Genomic DNA, 18416 nt, shown 5'->3' on the forward strand with positions numbered 1-18416 from the left:
TGATACCTAGGATGGATCTAAACCTGGACTAACATATTCTACCTGTACACAGGCATTTGATGGTTCAGAACTACACCATATATCCATGTCAAGTCCACTTTGGGCCAGAGAAGAGGTTCTGTGTTGATCCCTCTGTCTCACCAACAAGACCTGCAGGAGCCTCATTCATCGTTTTAGGCCAAGAAGCAGAGACAGGGATACCACCAGACTTGTGCTATGATGTCTGTGCACCATCTCCCTCCTGAAAGGATGCCAGGCAGTCACTTGAGGTATACACATATTTTATTTGGTTACATCAATCAAAGCACAAGCTCTAGACACACCCAAGAATTACAAATTCTACAAAATTCTTGGAGGTGACAGGTAGTTCTCAGAGGGGTTTCTCTCTTCTCTCATGAGAAGGAAAACTGGGGACTATCCACCTTTGGAGAATCACCTTTGGAACATGACTTGCTGTCATGCTATTCATCTGCTTATTTTCAGGCCTTGCAATACACATCATATTTTATCTTTGCTGCTATCTTTGTTCCTCCTAGAGAATCTTGAAATTTCCGGTACATTTCTTCATTTTGAGCTTCAGAGAAGATGTCTCTCCAGCTTCCAACAACCCCTGTATACAAGTACCAAAAACTGAAGGAAGATGCTCCTGAGAGAAAATAATATCTAGGCAGCAGTGGGGCAGAGTCATTGACTACATCCTAAGGAAGGGAGGATCATATTTATTGCCCTGAGAGGTCTGATTACCTGGGAGAGGAAAGGTATCAAAGATCAGAAGCAAAGGCTGTAGCCAGATAACAGGGAGCATTGCTGGCTAGCTGCCTGCAAGCACTCCCTCCCTAGAAGGAGATTTCCACAGTGACTTCATGAAGCTTTTACACAGAAAAAAGGGGAATCTGGTTTTGTCACAAGGGGAAGCACATTTGTGAATTACTTCCTCTGAAGGACGAAATTTTTTTGTGGTAGGTGGTTAGAGGAGAGTGGCTAAATCCCTCTTCCTCCAAGGAATGGTGAAAGAAATGGATTTTAAAAAGCCCATGACTGCAGTATTCAGAAACCAAAGACTCTTGAGGTCGTGGGGAGCAGGAAGGTGCCAGAGCTCTGACCCTGGCCCCAGGCCTGTGAGAGACCATCTCTGGGACCACCACTGATGTGTCCATCGAGAGGAGACGTATAAAGCTCTTGCTGAGTAGGTAACAGGAAGATGCCTTTGAGGCCAGCAGAGCAGTGAGCAATGCATTCCCTTGAGTTTCAAGAGATTCTTGTTCCTTTAGCACTCCTCTAAAAGCTGACTTTCATGAAGTGACATGTGCAGCCTCATCACTTGAACAACAGGAAACAGCTGCATGACAACACCGAGTAACAAAGAGTTCTGTAGACCCCAGGAAGATTTGGTGCATAACTGTCACCATAACCTCACCAGTGCTGGCCTTTGCGCCTCACCTAACTAACCAGGGCCACTACAGAAAAAGACAGCAACACGGAAGCAATGACCGAGGACATTAAGACTGGCACTCTGAGAAGTTTCTTACAAACAGCCCCCAAATCCTGTCAACAGCAGAAGCTTTTTACAGAGGTGGCACCACAGGAGAGAACTCATCCAGACTGTCCAGTGATTTCACGGCTAAGTAACATACTCAAAACTCCTTCTGGAGTTCTCCTTCAGAAAGAAGATCTCCATTTGAAGAGACTTACCTTTCCGGAAGAGGGCATCCGCAAACTTTCCATGCGTTTCACTGGATTTCTCTTTCATAGCTTTGAAACTGGTCTTCTTGGCAATTCTGGAAAAATCTTCCTCACACAGGGAAAATCCAAAGAAGGAAGCAATCTTTTTCATCCCCAGTATCGGGTCCTACCCAAAGGAACATACCACAGAGGTGAAACCAAAAGATTTGACACTGTGGCTGTGGCATGGAGCCAGCACCCTGTAGGAAGCCCAGCAGGGGAAGCTGTCTGCCACAATGTCACCAAGGAATTCCAAGAGCTCTAACAGGAAACCCTTCAGACCAGGAAACCTACACATATCGGCCTCAGTTTCAAGGCCTTTTCTTCTTTCCCAAAATCTGTGCCTCTGCCAGATAAAACTCCTTTCACAAATAGGCAAGGCTATCCTCCTCCATGGGCTTTCCCCAAACATAAATGACAAAGTCAGAAAGACACATCCTTTTAAAGGGGCAGAAAGACTTGCGCCAAGAGTCCCTAGTTTCCTACACTCATACATGGAGGGATGCACAGCACATTCATCAAGAAAGAGCTGGGTGAAATGCCACACCTCTTTGAGTTCCTCATAGCTGATTGTCATGATCTTCTCGTTGTCAATGTGTTTGTTCCATTCCACTAGGTGGTCAAAGTAGGATCCCCAGGCCACTGCAAACAAAGAAGAGGCACAAAGGTACTTCCCAGTACTAACCCTTAACCAAAGCAGAGGAGTCAGCTCAGACGGCTTTCTAAGTGTGGCTTTAGAATGGTGAAAGGGTGACCATCTCAACACATCTGCTCTTTCTCCTGAGGTCAGTGCAGAATGGCCCAGGCCCGGCCACTTGATACAGCAAAACACAAGCTTTCTTGTGGGAATGGAAAAGTCAGGCTAAAGCTTAAAGCTTTCTCATGATCTCTCCATTCTAAGTGGGAGACAAAACTGGTTCTCTGGTAGATTTCTGCCATAACAGGGGCCAGTCTGCCTGTTCTGGGAGTGCCTTGATAAGGTATGTCACAAAAGGATTCCTATGCACAGGGCCCGTGTATGCCCCTCATGTTAGGAGAAATGTCAGAGGATGTAGGGCAAAGTACCTTTTCCATTCATGAAATCTGCAAAGTACTCCTCCCAGGAGCTGAAGGATGGCATCAGGGGTAGGTTGTTGCAGAAGTGGTAATAGGAGACAGCTGTGTCCTTGGGGTTCCGAACTAGCACAAGGATCTAGAGGAAGAAAACACAATCTGACTGACTAAAATGCCATCTTCTCAACACATCACAGAGAATCATTGAATCACAGAATCATTTAGGCCATCATGTCCAGCCATTAACCAAGCACTACCAAGTCCATCACTAAACCATGTCCATAAGTACCAGATCTACATATTTTTAAAATATTTCCAAGAAGAATGATTCAAATACTTCCCTGTTCAGCAACCCTTTCTATGAAGAAATCTTTTTTCATATCTAGATCTAAACATCCCTCAGTGCAACTTGAGGTCATTTCCTTCTGTTCTGTCAATCATTCCTCAGAGAAGAAACAAAGCCCCACCTAGCTACAACCTCCCTTCAGGGGGTTGTACATAGTTGCAAGGTTCCCCCCTGAGCCTCCTTTTTGCCAGGCTAAACAACCCCACTCTCTCAGCTGCTTCTTGTAAGACTTGTGCTCCAAACCCTTCACCAGCTCCACTGTCCTTCTCTGGACATACTCCAGGACTTCAGTGTCCTCCTTGTAATGAGAGGTCCAAAACTGAACACAGTACTCAAGGTACATCACTTACCAGTGCCACGTACAGGGGGGCAATCACTGCCCTAGTCCTGCTGACCACACTCTTATTGATGCAGGACAGGATGCCACTGGCTTCCTTGTCCATCCAGGCACATTTCTGGCTCATGTTCAGCCACTGTCAACCAGGACCCCCACGTACTTTTCCACTGCTAGTTTTCTAGCCACTCTGCCCCCAGCCTTTAGTGCTGCATGGGGTTGTTGTGATTCCCATTTTGTAGGACCCAGTACATACCTCATTTAACTTCATACTATTGGCCTCAGCCCATTGTCTGTTTAAATCCTTCTGCAGAACCTCCTACCCTCCAGCTAATCAACACTCCCACCCAACTTGGTGTTGTCTGCAAGCTTACTTGTCCACTAAAATTCACCAGACAATACAATTCTGGTCTTATTCCTTTTCTTGAAGGAGAAATCAGAGCTTTGGCAGATCACTTGTTGCTAATGTAAGCTTCAGGATGAAAACAAGAAGCTTTTCAGTGATTCCCTCAAGACAGTTCTGACCCAGTTCTAATCCAGAGAAATGAGTTCATGATCTACTAAATGAAAAAGTCACAAACAGTCTCTAGATGTACCCTAGCTTCTCTCTGTAGTAATTCCCACCTAAGATTATTTTAGCCCCAGGCTGAGGTGGGCTTTCCACAGGTACCCTGGTTTGGAAGGTGAGTTAAACCAGACAGAATTACTCCTTGGCTTGCTAAGTTGTCTGCCACATGGAAGCATCTTTCTGAAGGAGATCTGAAAGGACAGTGACACTCAGCAACAAGTCCACCTATAGCCAGCAAAGCTGCTGCTGGGAGATGTTTGTTCACAGCCTTGGCAGACAGAGCTCTCTCTTCAGCCTTGGAAATGTGACTGTGTATTGACCGGCTCAGGAGAAAATGCAGAAAAGACACCTCACTTTTTTTAGAGGAAAGCTAATTTAGGGTGGAAAGCTTTTGCAGTGCGATGCAAAGAGAAGACTTACCTTAGCCTTGCTTTGGAAAATGGATGGAGGCAGATCATCAGGCATCAGATGGGTTACTATAATTCTTCTGGAAGGAAGCTGCTTCATCCTCTTTAGAGAAAGTAAGAAGAAATGTTACAAGACAGAAGTAGCTTATTCAGTGAGTTGTGCCTATTCAATAATTGTGGGTTGTAAGAAAAGGTGACACCAGAGAATTATCTTATCCCATGGAAAACCCACAGGGATGCACTGGTGGTGTAGGCTTCTGCCAACCTCTGCCACCAAGCACGTTTTCACATGATCCAGGCCTGAGAACAGGAAACCCAAGAAAAAGGTCTTACTAATCAAACTCACTGGGTCTATAGCAAAAGGACCCTGGGCCTTCTCAGCCCCATCCCCCATCTAAGGCCCTTGTGTTGGGATGCCAGAGGCAGTAGCACATGCTACTTGTGCAGACCACAGGTGTTCTTAAGGCTCAATTCTTCATTACCTCTAAGATCAACCATTGTCTTTAAGCTATAACCACAGGTAGGAAGAGCAGTGATAGTATTTTCAGCACCTCCTTACCTCATATATCCCAGGATCCCCAAATTCTAGACGCTGAAATGTCTCTAACTGCTTTTCAGCATTTATTCTCTCTTTCATTTCCTCTTCTGTATATTTGGCATCTGCCAACTCCTTCACCATTTGTTCAAGCCAATTGGTTCCTGAAAGGATATAGACACCAGTAGGACATCCATTCAACTTCACTTTTTCATGTAAACCTGGCTGATGGCACCCTGTCTAATTGCTTTCCAGTGAAGCAGTTTGGCTCTGTGTTGTACTTTAACCTTTCAACAAGAGGGTGTGCTGTTCTTTGCTGCAGTGGAATGAGTTTTCCCCATAGAAGCTGGTATGGAGCTAAGTGTTGAATTTGTGCTGAAAACAATGTTGATAACACAGAGATGTTTTAGTTAGATGTTTATGTTAGATGTTTAGATGTTTTAGTTATTTAGATGTTTTATAGCTAGGCAGTAATTCCACAGTGTCAAGGCCACATCTGATTCTCACACTGACCTGCCAGAGAACAGGTGGCAGGGGCACAAGGCATTAAAAGGGGGCTTAGATGGGACAGCTGACCCCAACTGTATTCTATTGACTCAAAGAGTATTCTATTCCATAGGGAGTCATGCTCAACCATAAAATTGGAGGGAAGAAGAAGGAAAGGGAGATGCTGAGAGCTATGGCACTTGTGTTACCGTGTCCCTGTCATAAGTGATGGAGCTCTGGAGACGGCTGGACATTTCACTGCCCGTATGGACAGAATGAATTCCTTACTTTGCTTTGCTTGCACACCCAGCTCTTGCTTTACCTATTTAACTGTCTTCATTTCAACCCATGGCTCCTCTCACTCTGTTGCCCTCCTCCACCCCATTGCAGGTGCAAAAGTGAGTGGCCCTGTGGGGCCACTGAGTTGAGCTGTGAGTTGCCAGCTGAGGTTAAATCATGGGCCTGGTTAATAAACAACAAAGGAATGCCTAAAGGCACAAGGGCAGAGCTGTTCCACGGATATGCTGAAGTGCTACCCTGCTTGCTTCAGAATCACATCCCTTGGCAGAAGCAGAAGCAGACCTCTACTGCTCTTTTCAACTCTGGTATTTGTTTGTTAGATACAAATGCCTGTGGAAACCACTCAAGAGCTGTGTGGCTGCCAGCACTGGGCCAGCTGAGTCATCTCTCGGCTGTCTCTGCTTGCCTTCCACAGTGCTGTCTTTGAGAACACTCTGTTTCCTCTTCCCAACCAGCTTCAGTTTATGGTCTCTTCATTATTGACACAGTTTGGCCTCATTCACAATTCCCAGCTGGGCTTCTGTAACTGGCAGCACAAGGGTCATCAACCAAGCCACCAGACCTTCACACTCCTGACACCATCTTTGCACCAGACTTAGATGTCTTGCCCTCTGCAGCCTGTGAGAACTGGTGGCTGAGGGACTGGGCTTGGATACCCAAATCTCAGTTTTCAGCTAACATCTTCTGCAGTGGTTAAGTGGATATTCACACATAGAAACCATTTCTGCTTACATACAGCTCTAGACCTTTACACACAAAGGTCATGGAACAAAGTTCAACTTCCTCTTTTACTGCAAATTACATCTTAAGATATTTCTGTAAAGTCCATAGGAAAAAAAGAAATCAGGACTCTGAAATGCCCACAGTGAGAGAGAGAGAAAATAGGTAAAAAATCCTTGTGGCATTCATGTCTTTCCCTCCATTTAGATGCAAACAAATCAGCTGCATTAGACAATGCAGTAAAAGTATGGAAAGAGAAGTTCTGCTCTCATTAGCAGGATATATTCCCTGCTTTTCTTTTGCACAGAGAAAGGTAACACCATACTTCCTGTGATTAGCAAGTGTGGTCAAAATAGCAAGAGATGTGATCATCCTGCTTTAGCTGGCACTGGTTTGTTCACCACTTGAATGCTGTGTGCAGTTCCTAGACTGAAGCACAAATGATTCTGAGAATCTGGAGAAAGCCTTGTTGACTTTCCATAAAACGCCTGGGAGCTGCAGCAAATGAACTGCATAGAAAGGCTTGGTTTGCTCAGGCTGGAGACAGAAGAACAAAGGCATGGGAGACTCTCACTGCACTCTTCCACCACTGCAGGAAACAATCAAGATGGAGACTCTCACAACAAGGGGATGTCTGACTGCATTGACGTAAAAACAAAGAATAACCCAACCTTCAAAAAAACCACAATTGGAGGGAAACACTGCGGAAGATTTCAGTGGATGGTGAACCTCCATCCTCAAAAGTTTCAAACTCCTTTAGGACAAGGCCTTGAGCAACCAAACCTAATGTTGCAGGTTAGGTCATTTCCCTGTTTTCAGCCAGGAGGTTGTATTATTTGAGTTCCAGATATGCCTTACACCATAATTTATAGTTCTTTAAAGTTTGATGTCATCATAGGCTTTTCTCAAAAATTAGTGCTGGGTTAACTGATCACATTAAATAACCAACTTCTGGATTACAGCACGGTGTACCCGAGTACTCATCAAGAAAACACTTACCTGATTTAGGATAACCTACTAGAATCACATCATCACTCCTGGCTTCAAAGGATTTCAAAGCTTCCAAAGTCTCCGGGCTGCTAAGAGTAACTGGGTATAAAATACCTCTGTAGGAAAACATCATGTCTTCTGGAGCCATCTTGTCACTCTCCGCGTAATATTTGTCCATCATTTCAATGATTCTTTCACTGTTTCTGGTCATGGCTGTGTCTCTGTGTAAATCCTCCCAGAGAGACACAGGCTGTCTTGCCACAATGCAGAGAAGTTCTGTGCAACACATGACTATATAGGAGAGGGTGTTCACTCAGGGGTGGAGTGCAAGTCACTGATTAACTCTCTACTCTGTTAATCCCTTTGCACATTATATAACTCCATGGAGACTGACAATAGTGACTTACGGTCATTGCTGCAACTGATACTAGGAACTGTTGGGGCAACAACTAATAGGATTAAAACTCTTTAATTAAACCCAAGAAAGACCTGGAAAGGATATTTCCTGAAATATTTATAACTGGGGACGAATGCAGTGCAATTTGCCAACTGGACAAGGAGCATGTGTGTAGTGGACACCTGGACAGTGGATCTCAGCCTGGCTTGCTATGGACTCCACTAATGGATACACATCCCAGGATATAGGTTCCTTACAGGCCATGCCTCTGTCCTGCATCCAGCCACTGTAAGGCACTGTCCAGAGCTAAGGACAGGTGTTACCTAAAGCAGACTTCTCACGATGAAATACTCACATCTGAGTGCTTTACATCACCAAATCCTACACGAGGGTCCCTTGCATGTGAAGTTTTAATACTTAGGTTCTGCATTAGTGTGAATCAAATTCTCCTTGTACTACTTCACTTTCATTTCTCTCTCCCCATGTCCTGAATTTAATCTTTGGGTGAAATTGTTCCTAATGGTGTTGTTATTTGTAATCTGGGTGGTGCCTTTCTAGAAGATAAGGAGTGCTGAGATGGTGAAATGAGTATCTTCACTGATCATACCAACAGAGACAGACAATACAGGGAGGTAAATTACCCTGTGACCTCTCTTTCAGACCCTTGAATACAGTATCGGTCTTGTTCACTACCCATATATCAAACCCTTGTATCACAGCCTTGTCTGTTTCTTCATAAATGCATGTTAGACACTCAATAAACCTATACACAAAATTAATTAAACATGGAAAAGTATCAAAATGAAATCATACCTGTAAGACTTGGAAGATTGCTTAAAATTGCCTCCAAAGAATAATTTAAAATTATGTTTCTGGTCTCCCAAAATGCAGAACCATCAAAATAGACCAATTCATTGGAAATATTTTCTCTAGCTGTGCTGTTTTACTCTTAAAAGTTGAAGACACTGTTCATATATTATGCTTTCCTTAAACTTTATTTTTAGTTATTGTTTTCAGCTGGTTTTCCATGTGTTAACTCTGAATTGCAAAAGAAAATTTCCTCCTATTTTCCACTATCAAAGAGAAGGGCATTGAGAATTTAACAATTTTTTCTCAGGCTAGCTGCCTGTGATATTTTCTTTGGAGCCAGCTGCCTGCATCCTGAGGGAGCCAGATCCCTATAATTCCTCAGCATGAAATTCAGCAGCCTGTCACCTGAGCCACTCTCTGGGGACACAGGTGCCTCCTTTAACCCTTAGACTCTGCTCTCTGCTCCTGAGCAGAGTCTTCAGTGCTGTCACAGACATGTGTCAGTCTGCTCAGGAGCTGCAGAGGTGGCAGGTCAGAGCAGCTCTGTCTCTCTACAGAGCCTCAGGGCAAGCAGGGCTCCTGAGTATGCCAGCAACCCGAGTCCCAGTCCCTGCAGTGTCTCTCCAGCAGCCAAAGTGTCTTGGGGGGATGCAGGTCAGTGGATGTGGAACAGCTCCTGTGGTCCCCAGGGAAAACTGGGAGTTGTTCACCTAGCCACAGGAAAATCTGCCGTGAATGGCAATGCTGTTATCAGGAGCATTTGCAGGACACCATAAAGAGAAGATGCACCTTAACAGAAGACTCACCCTAATTTTTCTTTGGAAATGGATTGGGAACACAGCACCATGTGGTAGATGGATTTATGTGATTTTTTTGGTTTGTTCATTCTCTTTAAAGCAAACAGACCAAAACACAATATAAACATCCTTTTCACTGGAAATGTATCTTTTTATGTGTCATAGGCAACACAATAGACTGGACATGAGAGAAAGATGCTTTTATTTTCCTTGACAATTGGCAAGAACCTAGAAGCAATAAATATGGAGAGACACTGCTCTTGTGTCAGTCAATTATGTCTTGCTTTCAAAAGAGTTTTCCAAGTTGTTCTGAATTGATTCTCACACTCATCAGATTCATCTCTGCTTACTTTTCATTCTCTGAAAAGGGTACTCATCCACCAAGTTTCCCTGCCTACATTAAGTTTTTGACATGGCAGCTTGCCTTTTCCATCCTCCCTTCTTCCACCTCCATTCCTCACAGAAGGCAAGGGCCCACATAGTATCTCTCATGGACCAAAAGCTCATGAGCTGTTACTGCTCTGAATAGCCCAGTCCTTCAGACTGAGATTTTTAAGGGGCACGAGGGGACTGAATTCAAGCCTTGGGATGACACAAGATGGAACAAAACTGCAAAAACAGGTCATGGTCCATTTCTATAACCATATTTGTACATTGCCACATCAATTTGTGTCTCTTTATCACATAACTTCAGGCCCTCCCTCATGCTGTCACCTCTTGTATTTTCTGTCAGTGGCTTCTTCAAGGGGTAAGTAACCTGAAGGACGATGACAAACTTCTAAAACGTGATTAATATTTTCTATTTCATTATGTTTAAAATGTTTCATGATCAGGTGCTTTGTCATTTTTGCGTCTACATTTCTAGGTATCAAGTTAAGGTGACTGTTCTCTTTTGGTTCTTCCTTCTCAAGTTTTTATACACTGCGATGATGTATGTTCTCCTCCAGAAATCTGGTACCTTTTTGGTTGCCTACAGATAACTTGTAATTGCTCAAAGATGGCTTGCTGCAGAACTTTCTGCTGCTCTGCTTTTGAATCCACTCATTTTTTCTAAATATATGAGGCACTGCTTCTAGCATTCCTATTTCTTTACAAAACTCTGTATGTCCACTTATGGCCAGGTAAATGCCTACCAGCTTTAGAAGAATAAAACAAAAAGTCCTTGAATATTTTAGTCTTTCCAATTGGTTTTTCTTATATTTGTTCATCAGATCTGCTTAGGTGATGGATATATAAACATAAATTGGGTGGGAGGCTTTCCTGGTTTTAATTCAACTATACTTACAGAACCTTATTTTGCCTTTTTGTTCCAGGACAGGCCTTTGGACATGTCTGCAATACTGTGTCTAGAGAGGCAAATGCCAATGGCAGTACAAGAGAGCTGGGTGCAGAAATGGCTCACACCAGCACTCTTGGCAATCCCACTATCTCAGGAAAGGCATTTTTAAGAAAGACACAGACAAACCAAAGGAGCTCCAAAGGAGGACCACAGAGCTGAGAAGGCTCAGGAACAAACTCATCACAGTTTCCAATAAAGGGCAGCTACAAAGAGGATAAAGGCTCCCTTTCCACGAGACACCACTTGGAGAAGAAAAACAGGCAGTGGGTTCTAGTTGCAAGAGGAGAGGATTCGTCTTGATACATGAAGTAAATTTTTACACAAGAACCATCATTTGTTGGAACAATGCCTCCAGGAACATGGTAGAATCCTCATCACTGGAGGTTTTCATGGCATGATATCTAGATGGAATCTCATCTAAGCTCCCTTTCTCGTGAAAGGTAATACCAGCTGATTTTTCAAGGTTGCTTACAACCTGGGCTGCTCTGTGATCCTATACAAAGCAGTGCCTCTGAGTGAATCTTGCCTGTAAACATCAGCCCATAATTTGAAATCCATCTTGATTATTTTGCATTCCGAGAGATGAGTTTTAAGAATATTGATCAGTGTTCCCCTTCTTTCACCTCCCTCTAGCTTTGATTTATTTTGTGCTGAATTCATGGAAGATCTCCTTTGTGTAGGAGATTAGGCTTCCATCACATCCCTAATGTTGCTAGTGATATTTTCTGTGAAGAAAGATGTTGCCTGATTTGAAATATTTTTGAAGAAAAAAGAATAATCTGTATACTAAATGATTATAAAGGGTGGAGAATGATAGAATTGGGCTAGAAAGAAAAGGGCATTTCCTTCCAGGAGACACCTGGAACAGGACTGTTCAGTTCTTGTAAATATGATTAGTTGATATCTTCTTCAACAAATGGGTGTAGCAAAAATTCTCACGGTGAAACAAAAGGCCATCACTCATCACTGTCTCTATAAAGGCTGCTGCAATGAATCCTACAGTAATTCTGAGGTGCTTGCGTCATTTGATCTAGTATTCTAGAGGATAACATGCAGATGATCAGAGTCTGCCTTGCAAAGTTCTTGTTCTAACCACATTCCCTTACTCTTCAGGCTTTGCAGTACAAGTCATACTTCAGCTTCTTTCCCAGTTTAGTTCCTGCCATATGTTCTTCGAACGCGTTGTCTATTTTCTTACTCTGATCTTCAGTAAAAAGATTCTTCCAGTCACCTACACAACCTTCAAAGAAAGAAAAAAACACGTGAAAACCAAGAAAATCTTATTTTTTATTCTACTGATTTACTTGTATTTATTGCATCATACACTAAAGAGTGTTGATCCAATTTCTAGTCAAAACAATTTTCTACACCAGTATAATTCTGTGAAATCAGTGGAGTTACATATATTTGAATAATCTTTTGCTACAAGGCAAAAGAACATACTCCTCTTTAGGTGACTGTGTTCAAAAAAAGCAGCCTAAAGTCCTGTTTCCCTACATCTCTCTCCTCTAGTCAGTTATGACTGGCAAAATGGAAGATCATGAAAATTTGATTAAGAATCATCTGCCAGGAGGCAGAGCTGGGTTCCTCCTCCTTTGGCAGCTTGAGTTATTATCCAGTCATTTCTTTAATGCAAAATGCACAAATAGATTCTGACATCCAGGTTGCCCTTCCCATGTCTGTGTCCCCTACACGACACTGCTAAAGCTGTTCCCTTTTGTTTCCTCCCTTGTGTGCACCTGGATTCTTGCTTGCTTGGCTTACTTCCAATGGGTAAGAGTGAACAGGCATTGGGCAGTGGCCATCTCAGGAGATTCCTGTACTCTCCTGAAAAGGGTGGTCACAGCACTCAGGCTGAGTTTGGCCCAGTGCTGCCTGCTCAGGTAAGCCCCTAATGGCGGGGCAGTTGGTGATCCAGGCACAGAGGTGGAGAGGAATTCAGACACATGGCACTTCCCCCTTCCTGCCAGCCATCGGTGAGCCTCTAAAAGGGCCACTGCTGTGAGAACCTGGCTGGGTATTTTCCTCACCAGCTCTCCTTGAATAGTCTCCTCAAGCAAAACAGTGGTAACCTGATTGATACTCACTTGCAATGCTAATATGAATGCCAGAAAAAAGAACAAAAGCATGGCCCAAGTTCTTGAGAATGTGACATTTCTACCCCTGAGCCACTTGGAGCTGCCTACCTTTGCGAAAGAGAACATTCCCAAATTCCCCATGCGTCTTCTCTGAGTTTTTCTTCATTGACTGGAAGCTGCACCTCTCTACCACAAGCTGGAGCTCTTCCTCAGTCAGAGGAATTCCAAAGAATGTAGCTATGGTTTTCACAGCTAGGGCAGGATTCTGGAAAGAGGATTGCAGCATATATGACTTTCAAATCTGCTGCTTTCCAAGGTGTTTACACTTCCCTGTATCTCTTCTGCTGGCAGCATAAACAGGATATTCATAGAGATCACTAGGACTAGACTGGTCCAGAGTGTTTATCTTCTCCATAAGTATTTTGGAGGAGATATGAGCTGCCTTTCTGTAGATTGCAAAAGATAATATACAATTTACAGGAGAGCAGAATCCACACTGCTGAAAATATAAAAACTCCTCACAAAAAGATTCCTGGAGATTTTGATTTATAAGTAGTTGGACTTCTATGTCAGAGAAATAAAATAAAAGAAGAATCCTTTTCAGAAGAAAAATTTTAAGAATATTTTTAAATTTTAATTTCATTTTTTCTTCCCTTAAAAGAAGAATCTGTCTCACACACATTGAATACTCTGCAAGCATATAGTGGTGAACTGGTTCAGGAAAAAATACCCTTTGAAATATAAAGTATTTGTGAGTATTGATAACTTTACCTCTTTCACCTCCTCATAAGTTATTGTCATAATATTTTCTTGATCAGCATATTTGTTCCATTCAGAAAGGTATTCAAAGTAGGATCCCCAGGCCGCTAAATAAAACAAGAGTCCTAACATGAAGCATAAATTAAGATTATACAAGTTCTTCTCATTAAGTTTCCCAGCCAAGGGCTTTATTAATCGTGTTTACAGTAGAGTTTACACCCTCCTGTGGGAAACACACCTTATGCACCAGGCTCAAGCATATGATACCATTTGTAAGTCAGAAAAATAAAACTTGCTACTATGCCATGACAGCATAGAATCCACCAAAGAGCTGTCATATTGCCATCAATCTTATAAGACTCCCTTCACCCTGTCTAAAACCTTGTTGAACCCTCCCATCAGCTACACCAAACTCAAAACTTAAATCTAGTGCCATTACTTTTTCTCTTTTTTAATGCATTAGAATTAGTCCACTTTTCATAAGCTATAGACTTAGTCGAAATAATTGCTCTCATCCAGTTTGGCATGAAGGTGATTCATCTCCATGGACACAGATGACAGACACAGAATAAGGGCAAAGGAGGCATAGGATAGAGAGAAGGAAAAACTGCTTCCATTAAGAAAAACACCACTTTGAAGAAGTTAGTTTGTAGAAGTGCAGTTTTGCCAAATATTTATCCTCTAACAGTAAGACAAATAGATTAAACATCAGTTCAGATATCTATTTCTGTCTTTAATCTCTGCTTTTGTACTGTAATCCAAGAAATCCTAGTGAAGAAGCTGATTTACCAAAGTTACCAGGGTTTTTTAGTCAAAGACAGATCACCAGACAATTGACACAGACAGAAAAATATATTGTACTTTTCTTTGCCACGAAATCTGTGAAGAAATCATCCCAGGTCTCATAGGAGGGAAGAGTAGTCACGTCATTGTAAAAATGGTAAAGAGATGTAGCTACATCTTTTGGATTACGAATCAGTAACAATATCTAGAAAAAAACAAAATAAAATAATTGTTTACGGAGAAAGACATAGCATACCATAGTATAAAAAAGAAAAAATAGTATTGTACTTTATAACTGCAGTTGGGGATTTTTAATACCTTGTGTGCTACTTTTTGCAGAAGTAGCAACTTCATTCCCAATTCAGAAGGGGCATATTTAACTGTGCTTTGGTTCCATAAGAAGAAGATGGTTGCCTATAATTATTATCATCTACAGATTAACCAAAATATTTATGCAGAATCTAAGAATGTTTTGCAAAATACAATCATCAGTTCATCATTCAAGTGGCAGATAAAATTCACTAAAATAAAAATTCTCCCAGATTTTCGGCTCATGGAAGTCCTCACTTGCAACAATGCCATAAAATTCCTCCCCCAGGAAATCATATCAAAATGCATTTTGCCTCTGGAGGATTTCACCAAGCTCTGCAACTCTCTTGTGGAAACTGTCACAAAGGTGCCAATAAGGGCAAACTGAGGTCAAGTGAGGTGAATGGCAGCACTTAAACAGTCACATAGAAAGGGCCAGGCAAAACACTTAAGTACAAGAGTGATTCTGAGAATTGGCAGAAAAGGACTACCTTGGCTTTTACAAAAAAATTTCTTGAAGTGTTTGCTTTTAATACATTAAAATCAGCACTCACCTTGACTCTGTTTTTGAAAATAGACTTGGGAAGATTTTCAGGACGGAGATGAGTAACCATGAATCTTGGAGAAGGGTACTTGGACATTCGCTTGAAGAATTGGAAGGAGGAAAGTTGACAGTTCAATCAGTACAAGTATTCTTTTCATTAAACCATGCTAAAATATTGCCTTGATAAACATATCCATAATTACTGAATTTCAGTTTCATTTGTGACATTATTGGGCTGCTGGAGTACTCCTAAATCTTCAAAAGACCATGAACAACTGGAAAAGGACAATCCACTGTTAGTTCACTTCAGTGATAATGCTCTTCAGTTCTGTTAGACAAGGGATCAGTTCTAGAGGTAGGGTACAGAGTAGCTGCATGTGAAAGCTGAAGCATCTTAAGGACTGAGAGGAGGAATGAGGAGGACAAGCTCGTAAAGGAGAAAAAAGCCAATATTTCAGTATCTAACACTTCATGAACCACTTCTTCAATACAAAAGACACTAGGTTGAATTTCTGAAGTTCTTATACATACCGTGGTTATGGATATCTGCTCTCTCACGCCCAGTGAAGTGTTCATTTATCCCTCAGTATTTGACTGTCCAGATGAGATTAATCCTGACCAGATGCCACTTAAAGAGAACTAGTAAAGTTCCTCTCAAACAATGCAATAATTCATACATCATACATTCAGTCTTTGAAGCACAAAATTTTGATCATTTCCATACATATTCTATTCTCACCTCATATTTCTCAGCATCGCCAACTTCAAGGTAGGGGAGTTCTTCTACTTCTTCAGCTTTCACACTGCTTTCACTACCTGGTGTTTTCTTTTGAGATATGGCTACCAGATCACTCAAGATTTGACTTAGCCAGTTTGTGCCTGAAAGAAGAAAAACACAGAATTGCTTGTAAAACATTGAGATAGAACAGAAATGGATTGACCAGGGAAGTCAAGAGGTGGTAGTACTGCCAGGTGAGTTACTCGGCCTCCTTTCAGGTGATACAATCCCAGCTGACTATCTGGTCAGTCACCTCCCTGGGTCCTACCTTGGCTCCTCATAAGGACACATTTCCCCAACTTGACCAGTTCAGTACACCATACACGACCTTGTAAATTGGAAACTACCAAATAAGGGAGAAGAGCCACTAAGATCCAACCTGAAAAACCTGCATTAATGTAAGTAATTTGATTGGGACAAATATAAGGGAGACTGGGGTGGTAAACCTGTACTTTAAAACCTAATGTGTTCAGTCTTTTCTGGTCTGCTGGACTATTTTAGGAAGAAAGATGGGTCACAGTACTTTAACACAGGAGCAGAACTAGATCTGAAAATTGTGCACTCATTTTCTTTAACAACAGGAAAATCTCTATGCAGAGACATTTCCTATGCACAATTAATATCTTTTTATCTAGAAGATATCAAAGAGCCTGCATAGATCACCCATCTCTAATTTACCATATCCTGACTTCTGGACACTGGGTGCTCACACCTTTCTCACTGCAGTCTTAACAACTGCATTCCAGTGCATGGCATTTCTTTAACAAGGAAATACGATAGAAAAGGAAAAACTTCACAATCCTTTCAGCTCTATCAACTGTACGGCAGTGGAAACCCATTGCTGGAAAAGAGAAACAGCTGCATTAAAGTGTATATGAGGCACATCTAATCCAAGCCTTTGGCTTTCATGGGGACCAGTGATTGCAGAAAGAAGGAGCAAATATGTAGGGTGAACTTGCAACCATAGCAAGAATCATATCTTGATTTCCCAGTAATTAAAGAACAGTGTAATCACCTCAAAGACTACAAAAAATTTTTGGCAGCTATTTCCTCACATCTATGAGAAAAAAAACTAAAACATATTTAGTTTATTATTTAATTTGTTAATATTATTTAGTTTAGTTTGAAGAAATCAAAATCTCCATTCTGTGTAAAAGCATAAAGCTCTGAATTTACAAATATAAATGTGAGAGCGGATCATGTAATATCAACAGATTGAGTTAGTTCTGGTATAAAAAAAAGTATTTACTTCTCTTGAATTTGTGCATTTAATTTCATACCCATGAAAAGAAAATATAACCAGGACCTTTATATGCTATAGACAAATTAGATTGTATTTCTCAGAATTTTGAAAACTTTCACATATAAAATAGTCATATAAAGCTTGTTATACTTTTTGAAAATGGAATCAGTTTTACAGAATTTTGTGTACATTCAAAATAGTTTTATTTAGTATAATACATAATATTATGTGCCATACAATATATATTGCATATATTTAGTACAAACCTTGTTACTTGCTATTACAAAACCTTATTTATTAAAAAAAAAATATATTAAAATATCTTCACCTGTTTTAGGGTATCCTGCCAAAATTACATCATCACTTCTGGCTTCAAAGGACTCCAAGGCTTGGAATACTTCAGGACTGTAAACAGCGGCAGGGTAGAGAATTCCCTTGTAAGAGAAAAGCAGTTCATCTCGATGCATTGAGCTGGCAGCTGCTAACATCTGATCTACCTTGTTAACAAATGTTTTCCTGGACTTCTCCATTCTTCTTCTCTCTCACACACAGGCCCTGTCACAGTGTGAAATGCTGTGCAGAAGGTGAAAACCACAGATTGTCCTTTAATAGGTGCTTCCTTTGCTGTTTGGGTTTTTTTTTTTCTTGACCCTATGAACAATTTACGTCTTTCTGAACCTGTGAAGAAACATGTATCCCCAGTCAAAGACCTTAACTAATATAGACCTTTAAAATCAATAGAAGTTGAACATTAATGAACAAGATAAGCAGACGTTTGCAATTGCCCTCGGGGATAAAGGTCCCCGGTGGGCCCGGAGCCGCTGCCGGGGCCATGCGGACCGCCCCTCGCCCTGGGCTGGTGTTGGGGCCGCCCCCGCCGGCAGGTGCCGGGCCCGGCCACACTCGCTGCACGGCTCTGCCCGCGTGTGTACCTGCTCCCAGGCTGGACGGCAAAAAGGAACTTCCGCACTCGGTTCCATTTACATCTCATTCACAAACACGTATCCAGCTTCCTCATTGGTTACACGATGTGCCAGTCCCGAAAAATTGGCCTCTGATAGGTCCGCATTCCCTCCAAAGGAAACATCTTACTGGAAGCTGTTTCCTCTTAAACTGAA

The 18416-nt window shown here is 41.8% G+C and overlaps 2 protein-coding genes across 2 annotated transcripts; both read right to left on the minus strand.

The window, feature by feature from the left end:
- Positions 1-264: 264 nt before the first annotated feature.
- Positions 265-7733, minus strand: LOC136359303 (sulfotransferase 6B1-like). The gene is made up of 7 exons (XM_066315798.1): positions 7471-7733; positions 4990-5129; positions 4444-4533; positions 2788-2914; positions 2270-2364; positions 1693-1849; positions 265-610 (listed from the first exon to the last, which is right to left on the minus strand). Exons 1-7 carry the CDS (start codon positions 7670-7672, stop codon positions 480-482), a joined length of 942 nt encoding a protein of 313 aa, XP_066171895.1. The 5' UTR covers positions 7673-7733; the 3' UTR covers positions 265-479.
- A 1917-nt stretch (positions 7734-9650) lies between these two features.
- On the minus strand, positions 9651-17993 carry LOC136359304 (sulfotransferase 6B1-like). Its single transcript, XM_066315799.1, has 7 exons — positions 17627-17993; positions 16017-16156; positions 15288-15377; positions 14503-14629; positions 13654-13748; positions 12991-13147; positions 9651-12044 (listed from the first exon to the last, which is right to left on the minus strand). The coding sequence occupies exons 1-7, from the start codon at positions 17826-17828 to the stop codon at positions 11914-11916; spliced, it is 942 nt and encodes a 313-aa protein (XP_066171896.1). The 5' UTR covers positions 17829-17993; the 3' UTR covers positions 9651-11913.
- Between the last annotated feature and the right edge of the window lie 423 nt (positions 17994-18416).

This window comes from Sylvia atricapilla, chromosome 3 (assembly GCF_009819655.1).
Source record: "Sylvia atricapilla isolate bSylAtr1 chromosome 3, bSylAtr1.pri, whole genome shotgun sequence".
Taxonomy (NCBI): Eukaryota; Metazoa; Chordata; class Aves; order Passeriformes; family Sylviidae; genus Sylvia; species Sylvia atricapilla.

Excerpts from the sequence above, each read along its gene's own strand:
- LOC136359303 (XM_066315798.1), bottom strand. The coding sequence starts at position 7,672 with ATGACCAGAAACAGTGAAAGAATCATTGAAATGATGGACAAATATTAC. Across the intron at positions 5,130-7,470 it reads AGTAGGTTATCCTAAATCAG|GAACCAATTGGCTTGAACAA; the intron begins GTAAGTGTTTTC and ends ATATCCTTTCAG. Across the intron at positions 4,534-4,989 it reads GGGATCCTGGGATATATGAG|AGGATGAAGCAGCTTCCTTC; the intron begins GTAAGGAGGTGC and ends CTTTCTCTAAAG.
- LOC136359304 (XM_066315799.1), bottom strand. The coding sequence starts at position 17,828 with ATGGAGAAGTCCAGGAAAACATTTGTTAACAAGGTAGATCAGATGTTA. Across the intron at positions 16,157-17,626 it reads GGCAGGATACCCTAAAACAG|GCACAAACTGGCTAAGTCAA; the intron begins GTGAAGATATTT and ends TTCTTCTTTCAG. Across the intron at positions 13,749-14,502 it reads AGATTTCGTGGCAAAGAAAA|CGGCCTGGGGATCCTACTTT; the intron begins GTACAATATATT and ends TGTTTTATTTAG.